At 43.9% G+C, this 20,008-nt stretch overlaps 1 protein-coding gene across 6 annotated transcripts in view; it reads right to left on the bottom strand.

Annotated features, from left to right (window-relative positions):
- The window catches only part of AFF3 (ALF transcription elongation factor 3), a 522,770-nt gene extending 507,082 nt beyond the window's left edge, over positions 1-15,688 (bottom strand). For 2 of the 6 annotated variants that reach the window (XM_072743000.1, XM_072743001.1), the window contains exons 1-3: positions 15,566-15,688; positions 15,297-15,413; positions 14,249-14,370 (exon numbers count right to left, since the gene is read on the bottom strand). In XM_072743000.1, coding sequence (XP_072599101.1) covers positions 14,249-14,370; positions 15,297-15,317 — 143 coding nt within the window. In that variant the 5' untranslated portion in view covers positions 15,318-15,413; positions 15,566-15,688. Of the gene's footprint in view, positions 1-14,248; positions 14,371-15,296; positions 15,456-15,565 lie in introns of those variants that run through there. The other 4 variants (XM_072743002.1, XM_072743003.1, XM_072743004.1 and 1 more) reach the window with 3 other exon arrangements.
- Positions 15,689-20,008: the final 4,320 nt, after the last annotated feature.

Genomic DNA, 20,008 nt, shown 5'->3' with positions numbered 1-20,008 from the left:
TAAACACATAGTTTCAAAAATAACTTCCCTAATATTGTAAAGCTGACAACATGGAAACTTTGGCTCTTTGGATGAATGCATTTCACCAACTTTTTTCATCAGCTACCCTTTCTGCCATGAAAATTCAAAAAAGGTGATAAATTCCAGTAAAAAGAAAACGATGGGCCAAAAGATAGAAAAATTCTATAATATAAAAGAACACACTACTAGACATTCTGGAAGCCCTTTTTCAAAGCTTACTAGTTTCCTTTCATTTAAAAACACTGATTAACAATAACAACAATAAAATACTGATGAATTGCTTAGTAGACTATATGTATCATTGTTTTCAGTTTTTCATTGCCTTCCTTTAGGAGGATATGCGTTCCTGCTGATCACCATGTGACTGGCACTACTGCTTCATAAAAGGAGGATATTTGTCCTTCCTACTGATGTCAGGTTTGGGCTTATGACTAATTAGGCCAATGAAATGGGAGCCATGTGATAGTATGCCATATTCAGCAAAAGCTCTTTCATTCTCTCCACCAAGAGGATGGCATGTTCCAAAAAAGGTATATACTCTGTCAGCCTTAGCCACACGAGGGTACAGCTGACCTTCAACTGCCACATAATGTGGGTAAGAGTTACATTTTGAGATTGTAAATCACTGAGATCTAGGGGTTATTACCACAGCATTGCCTGACAAAAGCTGACTAATGCAAACTACAATTCTAGCATTTAACCCACTTTGTCATTTTAATTTATCTGTTAGTAGACAAACCTGATGGATGTCATAAACAACCTTTAGGGAATGTTGATTTCACAATTCAGTATGAAAGAAATGTGTAATGACTCATCTTCTTGGTTTGCCAGAATAAAGCAATTTGATATAAAACTATCCTATGTTCTTCAGCAGCAATTAATGCAGTGACAAGAGAAGGGAATCAAGAGAATAGAAAGCACCCAAATCTGAAGTCTATGGAAACAATGAATACATCACTTGAGTTCACTCTATAGACTACAATAGGCTGTCATACAGCTGGAGAATCTGAGGTCATTCTAAGTCTGAAAATGGGGAGCAGTCATATGGATAAGGATCAAAGTAGAGATATGAGGTAAAGGTACAATCATCCATCTGAAATAGTGGAAAGACCACAGTTTGGTACTGATGAAAAATTACTAGAAATTTTGTCATTGGGGCTATCCAAAGTCATTGCTCTGAAGTCCACCGAAACAATTCCATAATATTATTATATTATATATCATAATTATAACAATCATAATTGTTCAAGTTCTCTTAGTTTTTATTGTAATTGAAATGTATATAGTTTTTTTTTTAAATAGGCACATACAATGCATAGGGATCTTTATACCAACACCGAAGAGGATTGTGAAGTCACAAGAAAATATTCCTGCTCTCTATAGAAGAAAGTATTAGACTATCTTCTATTCTTATCTGCTGTAGTTATTAAATAAACACAGCCCAGAGTTGAAAAAAAAAACACCGATTTTTTAAAAAGATACAAACTGAAAGAGTGACTCACATAAATGCTTCTAAATATGTTTTAATCAACAGAATGGATACAGCAATTAAATACAATTGTTAATAAAAATAGTAAGTAACCAAGAGAAGTGAATAAAGAATAATAAAGTTACCATTCTAAGGATCTACTATGTGCCAGGTTATCTGTGTATATTATCTCATTTAATCTTCATGATACATCAGCGGCACAGGCATTATCTCCATTTGATACATAAGGAAACAGGCACAGGAAGGTTAAGTTATTTGCTCAACTAGAGAATGGCACAGTCATAATTTGAACCCACTGCATGCTGGCTCCAAACCCCTTGCCCTTCCCATTATCAGACGCAAAATTCTTTCTGGAATTTTGTCACCATGTGGATTTTTAACCTACCTTAAAGTCTAATTTGTCTTATACTCAAAGATTTTTACATATTTAAAATCATTTTTGTCATCTGTTCCAGTATGTCACAATTCCTTATGCCAAGAATCTATTAATTTTACTTCCCCTGAAGTGCTAGTGACATAAATTAATCCCATTTATTCTTTCCATGTCATCAAAGCAACACTTTTTATAGAATCAATTGTACAGCTAGAAGAGATAGTATTTCTGTAGAAACTAAAAAGAAATTATAAAATAATCTACACAGAAAAGAATCACTTCACACACAATTTCAGATTACCTTTCTAAGGTGGTTGTATTCATTTTATTGCTGCACCATCATTATTATTAATAAAGTTACATTTAGGTGTTATGATAGATTTGACCAGCTGTGGTGAACAGTTGTTATCATTTTCTTCATCCATTAAACTTGTCAAATTAGTGGTTTTATGAGTATACAAATAATTAAGAGAGAAAACAGATATAGACAACGTATTTTTATGTTTTAAACACTGACAAAAAAAACTGGTAGCTAAAATGGCAATGAATTATGATCTTTGCATAGTAAAACCTATTTAATTGGAATTCTAGTCCAAAATACACAGTAACTTGGACACAATATATTATTCCTTCTGAGTTAAAAAGTTCAAACAAAATCTTAAGATGTTTTTCCGTATGTATTTCACTGTACCTGTTGGAGACTATAAAGATATACATATGAAATCACAAATATTTTAAAGTTGGAAAGGACCTTGGAATTCATGCCCTATGATTCTGTCACTGAGATACTTTTTGTATGCTGGTGGCTACCTGTGAGGACTGGAGCCAGACTGTCTGGACTGAAGCTCCAGCTCTGTACGCACTAGTTGTGGGGGCTTTGGATTAAGTTACTTTGCACCTTTGTTTCCCACTCTTGATATAAAATAAAGAATAAAAGAACCTCCTCACAGGTGATGAAGATTAAATGAGATACGATGCACATAACGCGCTCACTACACTTCCTTACATGTAAGAAAAAACTAAGAATCCCTGATGCCAGATGGGCTAAGTGCCCTTCCAAGGAGATTATGGCCGTTAAATGTCGGAACACCATTCTGGGGCACCTCATTCTGTCAGTCTTGTGTGTTTGAAAACACTTTTTAAAAATCCATTTTAAACAGTCCTCAATTAGAAAAGTCTACAAATTTTTTCCTGGCTACAGAGCTTCATCCAATTACTTCCAAATCAAAATTACTTTTAAAAAACACTCTAATTAAATTACAGATGGTGTGACATAAATTTATGCTCAAGTGGTGTATGCAGACTTTTCATTCATTAGTCACTTATTCAAAACTATCTATGAAACATTTATTATTTACATTTTAGAGTCTAATATTTGATACTACCTTCTTCTCTATGGTTCCATGTCCCAAAACTTCCATTTCTCAGATTTTTTTTTAAAGTCTCCACCTCCCTCAACACATCTACATCTAAAACCACCCACTTGCTCTTCCTCTTATTCTGGGCCTGACCTAGCCCATCCACTTCCTTCTCTGAGACATGCCACCATCCATCTGCTCCATCTTTCCCCTCAAGAGGAGACCATTCATAATCTCCACTTCCCCACCTCCCATTCATTCTTGCACCCCCACTGCCAATTCCATCAACCACTTCAACCTTCCTGTGTTAAGCGACTACTCTAAAGCAGTTGACCTGGGACCCCACTTTCTCATGGTTCCTTACCTCTCCAACCATTTGTTTTCAACCCTTTTCAAGGGCTGCTTTCCAAACCAATGTCCCTCTGTGCCCTCAGCTTAATTCTCATCCTCTCCTTTCTTCCTGGATAATCTTGTCCAATTTCACAGTTCTCATCAGTACCTGTATGCAGATAACTCCCAAATCTTTATTTCTGTTCTAACCTTAATTGTCATTATCATACAATAAACTTTCTATGGGCAATTCTACCTGGAGGGCCTAAGGCACTTCAACTGCAATATATTTATATCCAACCACTTCATCTTTCCCCATTCAATTTGCTCTTCCTCTTATATTCCCTACCTCATCACACAAGCTAAGTGTTCTAAAAGCATCTCTGGTCCCAGTCACCAAGTTCTTCCTGTATAATCCCTGAACACCTCTCCACACTGCCTCCTCTCCTCTCCATCCGCATTGGCCTCATCTTGGCAGCCATCACTCCCTGAACTGACCTTCCCAACCTCACAGCCACCAGACTCATCCATGGACAATGCCTTTTAGAAATAATGATAAAATGCAAATGTGGCCATTTTGTTCCTCACCTCAAAGCCCTCAATAGCAGGCTATTACCTACTAGAAAACATTCGAACTCCTTGGAATGCCAAGCAAGGCCCTTGGAAGTCTGGCTTCCGGGGGCTCTTTTCCCCCGACTCCTCTCCTGCTACTCCTTATTTTGAATGCTTCAGACCTGCAACTTACCTGCATTCATCATTGTTCACAACACACTCTTTTTCATTTTTTTGTCTTTGCTTATCTATTGTAACTATTGCATTATTTTGCACCTTTGTACCTACCCACATTTCCCCTATTGCCAGCCTCACTAACTCCTATTCATCCTGTAAAACTCAAATTAGGTCTCATTTTCTCCAAGAATCTTCCCTAAAACTCCACAATGAGAAGAGTACCTTTTTATGTACTCCCCAGGATTCCCTATTACAGCATATAAAAACTCTACTGAGATTATTTGAAATAATCTGCTCCAGGCTAAAGTATAAACACATCAAGGGCTGGAAAAGTGGTCTATTCACTTCTGTGTCTGGTTCAATAAATGGTTGTTCATCTCAACCCAGAAACCTATAAATCCAGAGGAAGAAAGTTACAAAGAGCAGTTTAAAGCATCCATACTGTGTTACATTATTGTATATGATATTTTAGGACTTTAAAATATTACTTTTGTCCTGCTGAGGGATAAGAGTAAGAAAAAAAGAATAGAAACTAATTTATGTAACTAATTATCTACCTAAATATTAGAAACTGAAATACCATACTTCCTTTCTAGACTATAAATATTTAATTTCCATACTGAGAACTTGTTAACTCAGCCTTGGAGTATTCATTTGAGTTGAGGAGAGGGAGGGGGAGGGTGGCTGGGTAGCAGGTAAAATATACCAGCTTTCCCACAAAATATCTTTCTCAGGTATTCTGCTCATACTAAAAGAATAAACTCTACCTATTAAAAACAAACCAAAACAAAAAGCACTCTAAAGGAAAGTCATCTAAAAGATTTAGTTCTCAGAAGTCATGCCATATTCTGGAGAAAGACCTATCTTCAATGAAAGGAACAGAAATAGGAGAGTCCGTGTGGTACCAGCTGAGCAGCCCTGTCCTACACTTCTGAGGACTCAGCAGGCTTTGCACACAACATCTGTCCTGAGCTCTGAATATCCTACTACAGCAGATGTGTCTGGTGCTCAGACACAGCATGGACTTTATCTGCATCACCCTAACCTGAGCCCAGACAATATAGGCCAGGTCAAAGGCTTCATCCTACAGAGTTACACAGCCAGAGGTACAACTGGTATACCACAGTAAAATATTAAACCATTTGATTTTATATCAAAAAGAGGCTATTACATATGGATGTCAGTTGGGATAGCATGGTTTTCCCGTTACTGCTGATGCTACTATCTATTTCCTCTGGACAACAGACGACTCATATATTTTGCTCAAAGGGTCCCACACTCCATTCCACTACCACTGCAGACCATGAGGAGAGCTGGCAGGACATCGGAGTAAGTGGAAGGACCAAAACACTCCCCATCCCGACCCTCTATTTCAGTGAGCTGCAGTGTCCACGGCCTGTGAAGATACATGTCTCTTAGCCTGAGGTAAAGTCCACAAACTCCAACAGCATTTTCCTGCTCAGCAATTCTGAAAATTGACACCAGTGGGCTCCCCGTCATGGAATATGGTTGGTATAAAAGGGAGCAACGAGGGAGGGTCGTGCTGATGGCCTGTCTTCTCAGTCAAAACTCTGAATAATGTAACCTAAGTTCAGAATTTAGTTGACCATGATCGGTTGCTTCTTTGTTCTTAAGCAACTCTTGGGTGTTTCTTCTTGGGAGCAACCCCTGACTCTGAGAGTCCTTTTTTTTTTACCCCTGAGAGTTGTCTAAATCGCCTGACTATTCTGTTTGTACTGTATGTTGATGGCCTATAAACAGTGTTTTCTCTCTTGTAAAAGAAAATATATTAATTTGATAATACTAGGACAAAACAAAGCCATACTCACAAACACCCACCTTCCTTATTATGGGCCTGACCTATCTTCTTGAGGGAAATATTTTCCCTCCCCTCCTCCCAATCTGAAAGAAAAGTTAAATTGGTGGAATAATTACAAGAAATTATTAAATACTATTAGACAGCATAATGAATTATGATGTATAAGGCAGCATCACAACTAGAAGTATAAATGAGGAGTCTTGCCACAAACAATGGGCTGAAAGCTATTGCAAGCACTTCCTCTGTGGGTTCACATGTGTCCCAAGACTGCAAGATTTGAACTGGTCACTACTATTCCTGCAAAGTCAGGTTTCTTTTTCAAATCTGAAATGGTCACAATTGTTTAACCCAATGTGGCTTGCTCTTACCAGCAACAGTCTTCTATGCCATTTCAGAAAATGGAAATGTGCATGTGTGCACGCACACACACAAATCCTCATTAAGAAGATAAAGTAAATAAATTTCCTGTCCGTCTCAACAGCACATTCAAAGTCAACTGCACTATATTTGCTTATATAATCATTCCTATATGCACTTATTTTTCTAATGAAATAGGATTGGAAATTCAACCCAGAAACTGCAGCTATGTGTGAGCACCTGATGGATTCAGGGCACTCTGTGGTCAGAGCTGAGGGATAGGGGAGCTGGCAGTGCTGGGTTAGAAGGCTCCCCACCTGAGGTGTCTGAGACTTGCCCTTGGCTCCACTTGGAGCTTGAGTTTTGATTTCTCTCAGGACTTGAGGAAAGTTGCAATTTGCAGCTATGGCCACAGGGTAGTGCAGTCAATCTGCAAATAGCTACCCCTCTCCCCCACCACTGCCACCTCCCTTCCCCTCAGCACCCTACCTCCCCAATTCCCTCCCAGAGAGGGAATGGCTAGGAGAGAATGCAGACATTTGGTCTGAGCCCTGGGCAGCTCCAGGAAGGACTGTGAGATTCCCTGAGAAATCCAGGAGTGTCTATAAGACTTGGCACCCAGTTACTCTGAGCATTCACTGCTGACACAGGAAAACCTGGCCTTTGAAGGACTGACAAGAACTGTAAAGCTGTAAAAAGTGATTAGCCTATTTATTACAAACTTCATTTACTTCGGCTTTTATGTTTATTCGCCACTGTGTCCCCACTAGGATACAATTAACCACCCCTTCACTCATCAAAATTGTATTCGAGGGATGCCCGGGTGGCTCAATGGTTGAGTGTCTGCCTTTGGCTCAGGGCCTGATCCAGGGTCCTGGGATTGAGTCCCGCATCAGAGGAGCCTGCTTTTCCCTCTGCCTAGGTCTCTGCCTCTCTCTCTCTGGGTCATCATGAATAAATAAATAAAAATAAAATATTTTTTAAAACCGTATTAGAAAGACCCACAAAAATAAAATAAATGCTGCTCTAAACGTAACTTCCTGGCATCATGGAATTATAATGTTATTATGCAACCCCTTCTTCCCCCAAAATCAGGAGAAGAAAGTGCAGTATTTTAAAAGAACTTCTTTTTATTTTTTTTCCAAGGTAAAAATATAGATTTGTATCTCATTTTTTTTTCTGCATTGTACTCTTTTTTTTTAAATAAATTAATTTTTATTGGTGTTCAATTTACCAACATACAGAAGAACTTCTTTTTAAAGTAATTTTCATCCTTTTAGTTCTCCCTACTCAAAGTTTGGTCTGTGGACCAGCAGTTTACCAGGAAGCTAGTTAGATATGCAGAATCATAGCCTCACCCTGAACCTATTAAATCATAATGTATATTTTATCAAGTTCCCTAAGTTACCTGAAGGCAAGTTAATGTCTGAGAAGCACCTCCTGGATGACAGTTAAGTATACTGACTTATGTTCTCAAAATAGTTTTATAAGCCCTGGATCTTTTCTTTCTCAAGATACAGTTTATAGAAAAACAAACATACCTTGAAATTGGAAAATAAAAACAGGTTATTTCCTAGAACTGGTGATGATCCACTGAAGTCAAAGCTTTTTTCTATCTAAACTACCAGACAACTAATTAACATTTCAATGAACACTGACAGAAAATGTGTGGTCACTTCATAACTTAGGTACAGTACAGGTATGACAACCAAAATGTAACCAAGACCAACAGACTCATATTACAGCACTCCAGAGGGTTTCTGACAACTAATTTCCTGTTCATAAAAAGGAAAATTAAAATTATTTTCAGCATCAAGTTAACACATAACTCTAAACAGAGTTGTTATGTTAGTGGTCTTCAAATTACAGTTCTTTTTGTTTACCTCAGCTAACAATGAGCCCCCTGGGAAGAAATTATGTGAAGAAGTTTAAGTACCCTCTATGCCATCCTCCACATGTGAGTGGGGAAATTACAAAGGGGAAAAATACACAAGAGAAAATTAATGACTTCTGCACTCTTTGATTCCTGCTCTCCTACGATGGGAATGATCATAGATTTTGAAGTTGGAAGAACTCAGATAACTTACTGCTGCTGGCCCACTTCCCCAGGAATCTTTTGTAAGAAGTAGCTGGCAGGGCATCTGCAGCCTCCTACAGACAGGTAATTGTTACCCTCCAACATAGCAGGGTCACATCCCCTTTAGATACTCTCACACCCCCTGATCTCACCAGTGCCCTTAAATAACCCAAAACAGCTCCAGGCCCCCTTCCCAGTGAAACTGCTTCAACCCCTTCAGGGCCTCTATCATGTCTCCAGGGGTTAGTTTCTGTAGACTAAACCCATTTAGTTTCTTGGATGGTGTGGTGTCCTCTTACCCTGGTAATAACTGTGTATTTTGTTTCTATTGAAACTAAATTATGATTAGCCTGACATAATTTAATGAGACCCACAGTGCCAAATGAAGTCATTTGATGTAATGGGTGGTAATTCAATACATTCTCAGTGAAACATCAAAGATTATGTAATGGTTAATATATCTACATACGTTAGTAGCACAACCACAAGTAAGGGTGTATTTGTCTGTTAGAGTATGATATACAACTAAGAAAAACTACCAGCCTCCACTCTAAAATGTCCCTGGATCCCACTGCCAGGGACAGAACTCTGTACCAGATGGATGACCTGACCCAAAGTGGCCTTTCTGTATCCTTCCTTGTTTATGATAAAGAGACTTTTTAAGGAAGCGAAGGGTATTAAAAGAACTACATTTGGCATTCACAAAGCAATTGACACTTTTATTACTTAACATCACAACCTTATGAGGTAGGCCACTATAAGTGCTGTCATTTTATAAGTGATTAAACCAAGACTGAGAATAGGAAATGAGAAAAATCGTGAGCTGCCCAGGGCCAAACAGAAAGCAAGGCTGGAGCCAACTGAATTCAGAAACCTCAATTAAATTCCCAGACAAAAGAGAATGGGCAACATTTAAAGTAAGTTTTATGGATTTCACTTTGAAATAAAACAAGGAAACATTATGTTACCATTAAATGATATTAAAATTGTCTTTTATGGCCTTGATTTTGCTACCAAGGCTTTATTTTCAAAATAAAGAAAATTTAAACAGGCAAACTCATACCAGGTTAAAAATCCCATTTATACAGAAAAAAATCTTGCGTTCCTTTTGAGATTTTTTTCCTTCAATTCGACTGCTATGCTAACCAATATTATGCCAAAGGGCTTCGTACCAGTTGCTACATCTAAAGTGTCATTGATTAGACCCATTCTGGTTCACAGGGACATTCTCCCAAAATAGATCCCTAGCATTTTATAACCCTCCTACATTTTCACAAAAGAGAATCTGGAACACAGGAAGGAATCACTTCCCCACACACAATACTCATCTTCATCGTCATCAGAAGGCATGTGGTTAAAATTCATCTGCACACCCAGTGCTCACCGTCTCTGTAACACTGTGGCCCCCAGCCAAGCCTGAGTCCTCAACTTTAACACCGTGCATTACCCAGTCTTCCCACCTGGTTTTCTCCAAGACACACCTACCCACAGCCAGGCTCACGCTCTTCACAGATGGGAGTGGTACTCAGCTCCTTGCCCCCAGCACTCCATAGCTTCCCATGGATATCTCCTTGCCTCTTGCACCCAGGCAACCAGCCCCCTTCAAGCCTGCAGCCCACAGGTCCTAGCCCTGAAATCCACTTGTAGAAATATTTTCATCCCCACACATGCTAAGTAAGGCCTTTCCTAAGCTCTGGATATGCTCTAGGGCTCTCAACCAAAGAGAACCACTGTTGCCAACCATACAGCCACCTTGGGCCAGTCACCTGCAGTAACCCCGCAGAAAGCATGTGGAGGGTCCTTGTGTGCACCTCTCCTTCTGCCTTCTGTGTTCTACTGAACTGCTTTGACCCCAAGAGCCAACAAGAGGCATAGCGGTAGGCCTTAAAATGTTTGCTTTGCCGGGGCTACAGGAAAGGGTCAAGGCACCTGAGGGTCAAGGTCAGGAATCTGGAGCAGTTTTCTGACACTATACAGGGCCTGGGAAGCCAAACTAACAAGGAATGAAAGAAGCCATGGTCTGACCATGTCCATTGGTAGTTGACTTGAAGAGAACCAAATGTGTCAGTAGGTACTACTGGGAAGCACTCCAGTACTGTCAGTAGCTCTTCTTCACTGTTTTCAACCTATGGGTAGATGGAAAATTTGAAAAAAAATAGAGTGGAAATAGAATAGAAAATATCAAAGTGCATCACACATAGTAAGGATAAGCATTACCTTGTGACAGTTGTTTCAGTTACGTGTATGGGTACTCACAAGGGGTCGAAATGTTAAATGATTTACTGTGAGTCATGGTCTAAAGTGCTTGAAAGCCACTGGTTCTATAGTACCTATCACAGAATAATGCTTAATACTCTATGAATACTTGCTAAATGAACAAATTGATAAGTATGAAACAATCCATTTATCACACTTCAAAGGTTCTAATTTGAAAGAATATAAAGTATAATGCCTATTTGAATAAAAGTAAATGGATTCTGGCCTATGCGAAACTATGGGGTGGGGGGGGGGTGGTGAGAGAAATAGAGAGAAATCTGAGTATTTCTATTGTATTTCGATAGTCTTTCCAATAACTGAAAAGTTTTATATTTAAGACAATTTTGACTAAGGTCATTTGGAAAACTTTTCCCACTCCCTGAAACTGCCTCCTGATTACAAAAGTTCTGCATCTTTAAAATACTTGGTATAGGTAATTCCACCATGATTCATAAAAGGATCTTTCAGAAACACCATGAAAGCCTTTGTTCAAGTTCTTTCTTTGCCCAAGATGCCTCTATGTCCTCTCAATACCCCGACCCCCACCATCTGTAAAAATCCCATTCATCTTCCAAGGCTTAGTTCAAAGGCCACCTTTTCCATGGAAGCGTTTTGGTTTTTTTTAACTCAATTTTTCCTCTTTCCTTCCTTTACCACCCACCCCAGTCCCAAATATGGCCTTTTTCTCTTCTGAATCACCAGTGTTGAAAACTTCCTTTTTTATTTGTATACTCATCTCATTCCCCTACTAGATAATCACATGCACAACCCACAGTTTACTCATCTTAGTACTCCTTATAGCAATCAGCACAAGGTCTTAGACTAAAGAAATGATCAATATTTAAATGAATAAATGAAAATAATGTTAGATTGTTAAAAGGGAGGCTCATTATTTTAAAGGCCCTGAGGAATGGCTATGTCCAGCAGCTGATCAAAAGGTGATGGAGAACAGGAAGGAGCAGATGGGAAGAGGGTGGGAGGCTGGTAAGAGTGCTGTTCCTCAGGATACCTGCCTCTGCAAACTTACTGAATCCCCAACTCTCCAGGGATCCAACTCTACCCAGTGAAGCTATAGAGCTGGGGGCAGGATGAGTACCTTCACCCTGTTCCAAGCTCTCTGTTCTCTTTAAACCAGAAATGGGAAGTGAAATTAGAAAAAAAAAATTTAAAAAAAGTAGAAATTAGGGCTACCCTTTTCAACTTTAAGTAAGGCTGAAAGGAAAAGTTTAAACAAGCTATCTGGACCATTTAGACTCAAAAGGCCTCCTTTGAAAAATAAGAATGAGGGTTTTGGCAGAACGTGGGGGAGGTACAAGGAGGTGGAGGAGATGGCTCTTGAATTCCTTGATTTTTTTCAATAGGTCATTTGGGGACATTTTCTGTGACCCGCAGACTAAGCTAGCTCAGGTTCAAAGCCACAGCCACAATTAATAAATTTGTTTTATTGGAAAACAATGCCCACCAATTAGAAAGAACTATTAGGGATTAAAATACCATTCTCCTTTGTCATTAACCTGTACCTTCTCCCACCATCTCCAAAGAAACATGTTTTTCTAAGATGAATGAAAAGAGTAAGTTTTTAGTGGTGTTTATTTTAAATGTATAGATATTTATAAGTTAATTCATGTAAGGCAAGCATAATTTCCTAAATCCTGGTATTTATTTTTCAGATTTTTAATTTTAGATCAGTATCTTCTAGGGTTCTGACCTTCTCTTTCTTTGGTATTTTAACAGAACCTTAACTTCCAGTCCCTCATGGTTTTATTTTATAATTAACTTTAGAGCCACCCTCATACACTGGGAGACATCTGCAATATTGTAGAAAACCCACTGGATTTAGAGTCAGAAACCTGAGTGTTGAGAAGTTAATGGCTGGTTCAATTACAGCTCCTCCACTTCTAGATGTGTGACCTTGGGCAGGTTACCTGGCCTTCCCCACCCTCAATTTCTCAATCTGTAAAATGGGAACAGTAACAGATAATGCTTCCTGAGGCAGTTGTGAGGGCTAACTGAGCTAAAACATATAACGTACTTAGAACTGTGCCTGGTAAATGGTGAGTGTTCAGTCAATGTTAGTGTGAAAATTCTGCTCTCATTTGTTTTACCGGCTCAGTTGAGTCCTTTTACAATCCAAAGCCTCCATTTCCTTATCTATAAAATAAGAGTCCTACTGCTTGCCACCAAGATTGTGGTCAGATTCAAATAAGCAAACAATGGATAAGAAAACATTTGACACACAAAGTACTCAAATGTTATTTTGGATCACTTATAAATTTAAAAATAAACCATAAAACTGAGTGAGAAAATACCATGCAAAAATTCGTCCATAAAGTGAGGAAATGCCTATGTTAGAAATGCATATTCAAGAAGTATGATTTATCTTTAACTTCTCAGAAATACACAAGCTTTTGTAAAACATAAGTTTTACGTCTGCAAACTAGAAACACCCCCTCCGTCAAGCCAAATTGTCCCACTATACTACAAGCAAGAAACCCTCCACATTTTTATAAGCCAAAGATAAACCGATGCACTGATTCAATGCTGACTGCGTATACAGCAACTTTTCAAAAATGCTTAAATTTTTTCATTTTTGAAAGGAATAAATGTACTCTAGATAACGTAAATTTCAAGTCAATACAACAGACTTTGTATAACTGTGCTCCATCCAGGTAACCCAGCTGGAAACTAAGGATGAAAAGAGAAATAAAGCTTAGATCCTGTGCTGGAAAAGCCCACAGATTGTATCTGGTAATTTCAAACTATTACTTGTAAAAGTCATGAGGGGGCTTCGGTTTGAGTCAGCAAGCTGATGAGCACCATAAAAACATGCCAAAACAGTAAGTTCTTCCCTTTGATTGAAAAACTGTCTTTTAAAAGCAAAAGTCATTTTTAAAGCACAGTCTATCTAGAAAACTACTGAATTTGTGCCAGAAACCAACATTTCTAAATGTAAACCTGTAAAATAACAGGTATCTGTAAATGAAAGGCTGAAACAACCCCAGGAGCAACAAGACAGTAATTAGCAACTTTTATAGAGTAATAACATGCTTCATATTCTTTCTACACTGGCTCTTTGAAGTTTCCAGTGTAATATATAAAAGTTTTATTACATTAGGGCCCATCCTTGTGTATTTTATAAGCACCAGCATTATGCAGAGCAAGCTGCAGTTACTCATCATCAGATCTTTTATAAGAAACCGCTCAATAATGCACTAGCTCTGCGTCCAGTTTAGTTTGTTACACCTGGCTTTAGAAAGATAAAAGTGACTAGAAGCCTAAATCACTGAAAATAATCCACATTATCATCTATATAATCTATAAATCTCAAAGCAGTTTAGCTTTAAAATTGTACACTGCATATTCATGTGCACACCACTTGCAGTTCTAGACACATGCGAACTCTTTACTGAATTAAAGCAGAAAAAAAAAAAAAATTTACCAGAGGCAGAACAGAGTGCAGTTAATATGCTTGTTCCAGCAGATGTTCATTCCCGTAAATATTAAACATAACACAAGTTCCTCCAGGAATATGCGGGCAGTAATTTTACCACCTGAATAGGGCTGGTTGGAAACATTGAGGAGGTAGGGGTGGAAGGGAGGGTAGGAAATCAGAGGGATGCCGAAGCAGCCAATGGGATTTTTAAGAAACCCGCAACGAGAATTAAACTGCTTCTAGCGGCGACTCGCCTACAGCAGCTCCTCAACGTGAGGCTGCGGAGCAACAGATCCCGGAGTGTCCCCGCGGCCGCCCGCCCCACAGGCCGGGAGCCGCGAGCGCGGAATAAAGGGGCGCGCGGGGCGCGGGGCGCCGGGTGGGGGCGCGGGGCGCGGAGCGGGCAACGGCAGCGGGGTGTGAAGAAAGGGCCCGGAGGAACCGTGAACCTCGAGGACACGAGCCTCCGCGGGCCAAGGCCTCCGGAATTCCCGCACGGAGAAATCCTCGCCCCCTGCCCCGGCGTTCACTTTCCCTGTCGGGGGGAGCGGGCCGAGGCAGCAGGGATGCGGGCGCCCCGGGCGGGAGGCTGCAGCATCCTCGAAGGGCACTTGCAGCGGCACCAACTCCGGGGTCGCTGGGGTGAACGCAGGGCGCACACGAGGCGCAGGGAGCCGAGAGGGGCTGCGCGCCGGGGCCGGGCCGGGCCGGGCCGGGCCGGGCCGGGGGGTGGGTCCGCAGGCACCAGGGACACGTTCTGGAAATCGGGGCTTTTTCTCCCCACGGCTGCGCTCTGCCCCCGGGCTCCCCCGCTCCCCGGCCCCTGGGCTGGGGCGGGCAGCACCGAGGGGAGAGGACGGGAAGGGGGGGCGAGGAGACGGGGACGCAGGGGGGCGGCGGGGCGGGCGCCCCCGGCCCACCCCACCCCCACGGCGGCCGGCCGCTCCGAGCCCCCCGCCCAGGTGAGCGCGCGGCCGCCCCCGCCCCGCCCCCGCCCGCCCGGCCCCGCGCCCGCGCCCGCGCCCCGCGCCCCGGCGGCCGGCGCTGCACTCACCACAGCGACTCGAGGTCCCATTCCTGGAGCAGGGCTAAGTCGAAGCTGTCCATGGTGGGAGGTGTCAGCGCCGCCGCCGCCGCCGCCGCCGCCGCCGAGGCTCGGGCCGCCCGCGCGCTGCAACGAAAGGCGCCGCTCAAGGTGCATCCCGGCCGCGCCGGAGCCGCCGCCCGCCCGCCGCCCGCCCCCCGCCCCCGGGTCGGGCTTCCCCGCGCCCCCCGCCCCCGACGCCCGGCCCGCGCGGCGGGGGGCAGCGGCCGGCGACTCACCCGCTCCCCGGCTCGCGCGCAGGCACACTCAGCAGACAGCGGCGAGCTCGCCGCGCCGCCGCCGCCGCCGCCGCCGCCGCCTCGCCCCCCTCCCGCCCCGCGCCCGCCCCTCCTCCCCGCCCTCCCCGCGGCCCGGCCCGCTGCAGCCGCCGCCGCCGCCGCCGCCGCCGCCGCGGTGCTCTGCGCCCGCCCGCCCGCCTCTTTCTCCTCGGGGAGGCGCGTGTGCGCGGGCGAGGCCGAGGCCGAGGCGCGCGCGCGCCGTGAGCCCCGCGCCGCGCCCGCCCCGCGCGCCCCTGCGCTCCCCGCGCCGCTCCCCGGGGCCCCGCCGCCCCCGCGCCCCGCGCCCCCGCCCCCGCGCCCGCCCCCGCGCCCGCGCCCGCGCCCGCTGCCCGCCTGCCCCGGGGCCGCCCCGAGAGCGGGGGCGGGGGCGGGGGCGGGGGCCGGCGGGCGGCCGTGCGGAGCGCCGGGGGATGCTGAGCCGGGCCCGGCCTGCCGCATCTCCTGCCCCTCGCCCTCGCCCTCGCCCTCGCTCGCCCTCGCCCTCGCCCTCGCCCTCGCCCTCGCCCTCGCCCTCGCCCTCGCCCTCGCCCGGCCCCGCCCGGGCCGCACGCACTTCTCCTGCGGCCCGGAATTGCCCCGACCGCGCCGGGCGCTCCGGGGCGCTGTGCCGCCTGCAGCCCGGGGTGTGGGGGGGCTGGGGGGCTGGGGGCGCTGGGAGAGTCCCGGGCCGCCCCAGGCACGGGGAGAGAGAACGGAGCAGCCTGCAGTCGCGCTGTAAACAAATCGTTTAAAATATCTGGAGTCAGTAAGTTAAGTGAAGGGGAGGAAGCCTCTGCTGACAGGACCCGCAGCTTGGCCTACGGTGGGGGTCCCACCGCCCTCCAGCTGGCCGTCCCTGGAAACTAAGCTCCTTTCTTTTTATTCCTTACAGGGAGGGGGGACAGGCCCCTGGGTGTAGGCTGCTAACTTCTCGCCCCATCTGTCTGGAAAGTGACATACTGTCAGCTGGAGGATGATAGAGTATCATTGTGGCTCCTGAAAAAAATCAGGTCCCTTTTACCATTCCTTCCTAGATCGTAGAGAACATCCCCCACCCCCCTCCTTACTTCTGCAGACATGCCAAGAAGTCCATGCCTAGATCAGGGCCGTGGCTCTGTTTCCCCACAGCGGGCCAAAATCAGAACCCCTCCTCAGTTCCCTGACTCCCCCGTCCTCTTGGCCACAGCTCTGGGGATCCAGAGCTCAGGATCCCAGAGAACTCCTAGAGAGTGGTACAGAGCGATGTGGTTATATCCCTCCCATCATTTGCACCAAACCCCCAATTTCCTGCAGGCCAAGATGCCTTTTCCATGCTCTCCCCTTTGTTCGTTCTCACAGAAGGACCACTGACTGGAACCACCAGAAATCTAGACCCTTGCGTAAAAGTCACAGGATCCCTCCATCAAGCCTCCTCACCTCTCTGACCTCTGAATGAGGATTAACAAACTAAGTCTGGAGAACATGCAGAAGAAGAAAAGACTGATGAGAATTCTTACTTATTTGGGATCCGATTACAAAACACTCAGCCAGCCCCCCACCCACTTTTCCCCCCAGCTCTGAAGTACTCCTTCCTTTATTAGCATCCATAACTGGTTGCAAAATGTAAAACACTAAACTAAGAGTATCAGCATAGTTTGAGAAAATGGAATTGTTATTTTACAAGCTGACAACTCCCAGCCCCTAAAAATCTCTCTCGTTAGTTGAAGGTAGTAAAGAGGCTGCAAAAGAACAAAGAGAATGTGAATAGAGGAGAAAGTACAGGTGTGAAGGGCTGTCTTCCCAAATCCCAGTCTACAGGACATCTGGAGAGTAAAGGGGGAAAAAAAAAATCTGTCTTCCTAATATCTCCTTAGCATAAGCCTTGTTGGAAATGTTTGCTCTGGCAAAACTGAGATGCCGGAGACATCCAGACAGTATTCCCAGGAACAAAGGATGGGGGTGGAGGGTGGAGGAGAGTGAGAAGAACAGCCCCTCTCTGGAAGAACTGCAAGTTCCCCTGCCTGAACAAGAAATGCATCCTGTCCCTGTGCTAATGGCTGCAGCCTGAAGCTTCTCCAGAAAGAAGACCTCCCACCCCTCACAGAGATCTGGCTTTCCTTCCCTTCCCACCACATCTGTTTATACAAAGGAGGGCTGCTGGAGAACAAACAGAACCATGTTTACTGGGAGTCCCATCCTAAGCTTGAAGCTTAAGATACAGATTTGCCCTCACCACAGAGGCTGAAGATAAATAGATGGCCCCGGAAAAGGAAAGCAAGAAAGCAGTGGGGGGTATAGAGCCAGTGGAGTGGTTTACTCATAAAAGGTCTCTCTCCCCAAAAGCCATGTAGTAGTGGGTAGATTTATATTTGAATTTACACACAGTGCCTCGTGTTACTACATGAAGGTACTTGAGCCTAAAGCAATTCCAGTGTGGGTATCCAAATATTTTTCTTCAGGAATCATCGTTATTTTCTGTTTGGGGCCTCCGAACATAGGGGAAGTTGCATTAACACTTTTATTTCCAATTATATTTTTGTGTTTAGTGTCCAGTTGGAGAATATGGTCTTTTGAAGAAACCCGAATCATACTTGTAGATACCGTATTTACTAAGTTGTCATGGAAATAAATCTAAATTAATAGTATTTACAAGTAAAATGTAGAAGAGTTAATGAGAACCTTTATAAGGTGACCTTTTTATTATTTTTATTTATCTGGTATATTAAGATGTTGCCATAATACGCCAGCCCCTAGATACACGTACCAAAACAAGCGCTTCATCCAGTTGTCAAAATTTTAAATCTTGAATAAAAAGCAAAAAAAAAAAAAAAAAGATTTGGACTTTCTGGGATTTAGAATGCCAGAAGTAAAAGGGAGGTTTGGGGGTGTTTGGGTTTTTGGTTTGGTTTGGTTTGTAAAGGAATAAGAGACTACCTAAATTAAAAATAAAAATAAAAACTGGTGTTTCTTCTGAAGCAGATGTAGTTTCTGTGCATACTAACGACCTGGAGACTTGAGGGACTCTTCCTGGGGTAGATGCAGATAATACTCCAGAGAGCTGATTGAAACCACCCAGCTCTGGAGAGCCACTGTGAGGAGTTAGCTAAGACCTCCCTGGGTCAGGGGTGTTTTTTTTGGGTTTTTTTTTTTTTTTTTTTTTTTGAGTTAAATCTGTGAATGGAAGGAACTGAGAAATGAATCCTACTCAGTCTGGGGCAGGCTGACAAGCACACTCAGCAAGAGCCCCACTCACATTCCACCAGCCTGGAATTGAAAGCCTCTAAAACAGACCCAGAAGCAAATCTGTAACATCCAACTAAGATCCCCTGGATCCAAGCTGAGAGAAGAGAAAGCTTGCCTGGCTTTATTAATCCATGCCTTATTCTGAAGATGTGGCTGCAACTCAGGTCACAATTGTGACCGGGTAGGTATTTTCCTTTTATATTCCCACCATTCCCCTAGAAAATATGCCTGGCTAAAAGCCAGCTGTGCAGGCGATCTTGCTGGAAGGTCAGGGGAGCCCCCACCCCACATCCTGCAGCATTGTTTGTCACTGCACCTTCTCTCATGTTCCAGCAAGGCTGCAGTCACATCACAGTCTGCTTCTCCTTCCAGAGGCTTCTTGAGTGTTCGTAACTATATCTAGGGATTGCAGGATAAGCCCTCTAGGCTTTCTGCTTGCAAATGACATGCTAATATGTCGAGCCCCAGGACAGCTTGGATTTTAATCCACCCAGGAGTTGTAGTGTCTTCAGGCCTTTCCCTCTGCCTTGGTATCTCAGAGTGGTTCTAGCCTGGGATCTGAGGTGCCTCTCTTTTTCTATTTTTTTTTCATCATTCACCAGGTCCCGAGCAGATGGTGTGGCTGTGCTGGCTGTCATCACTCCTCCTATGTTTCCATGGAAACATGGGGCATAGGGACCATCTCTGCCTTGGGCTCTCTGACAGTATCCTCTGGCAGAGAACTTCAGCACTCTGGCCCCCTCCCCCTTGCTTGCCCACATCCTGGAGAGTTTGAGAAAGACTTGTGGCCCTGGTAGCCAGGTCATTTCAGAGATCATCTAAGGACATGCTCCCCACAAGTGGTTGTGAACTGGCTGCAAAAAGAAGGGGGAGGGGAAAGAGTGCTGATAACCTAGTTGTGCGGCAGTTGTGTTGCAGTTGTGGCATATCTGGATTACCTGTCCCCTCAGCCAGATTCTGTAATGGCTGATTATTGCCCAGATGTCAAAAGAGATGCTCCTAAGGTTGCATCTGCTCATCAGGCAGGAGATACTTAATGAGCTTAAGCATGTTACTGATGTTTTACGCTTTACTGACGTTCCACCTCCTCCAAGTGCATTCCTTTTTTTTTTTTTTTCCCTTTGTACAAAACCAGGTTTTCCCCCAAGGAATGTATGTACCTTCCTCAAACTTTCCAACATC

Source organism: Vulpes vulpes, chromosome 16 (genome assembly GCF_048418805.1).
Source record: "Vulpes vulpes isolate BD-2025 chromosome 16, VulVul3, whole genome shotgun sequence".
Lineage (NCBI taxonomy): Eukaryota > Metazoa > Chordata > Mammalia > Carnivora > Canidae > Vulpes > Vulpes vulpes.
Note: the sequence above shows the minus strand (reverse complement) of the source record. Positions and strands in the feature narration are given on the sequence as shown.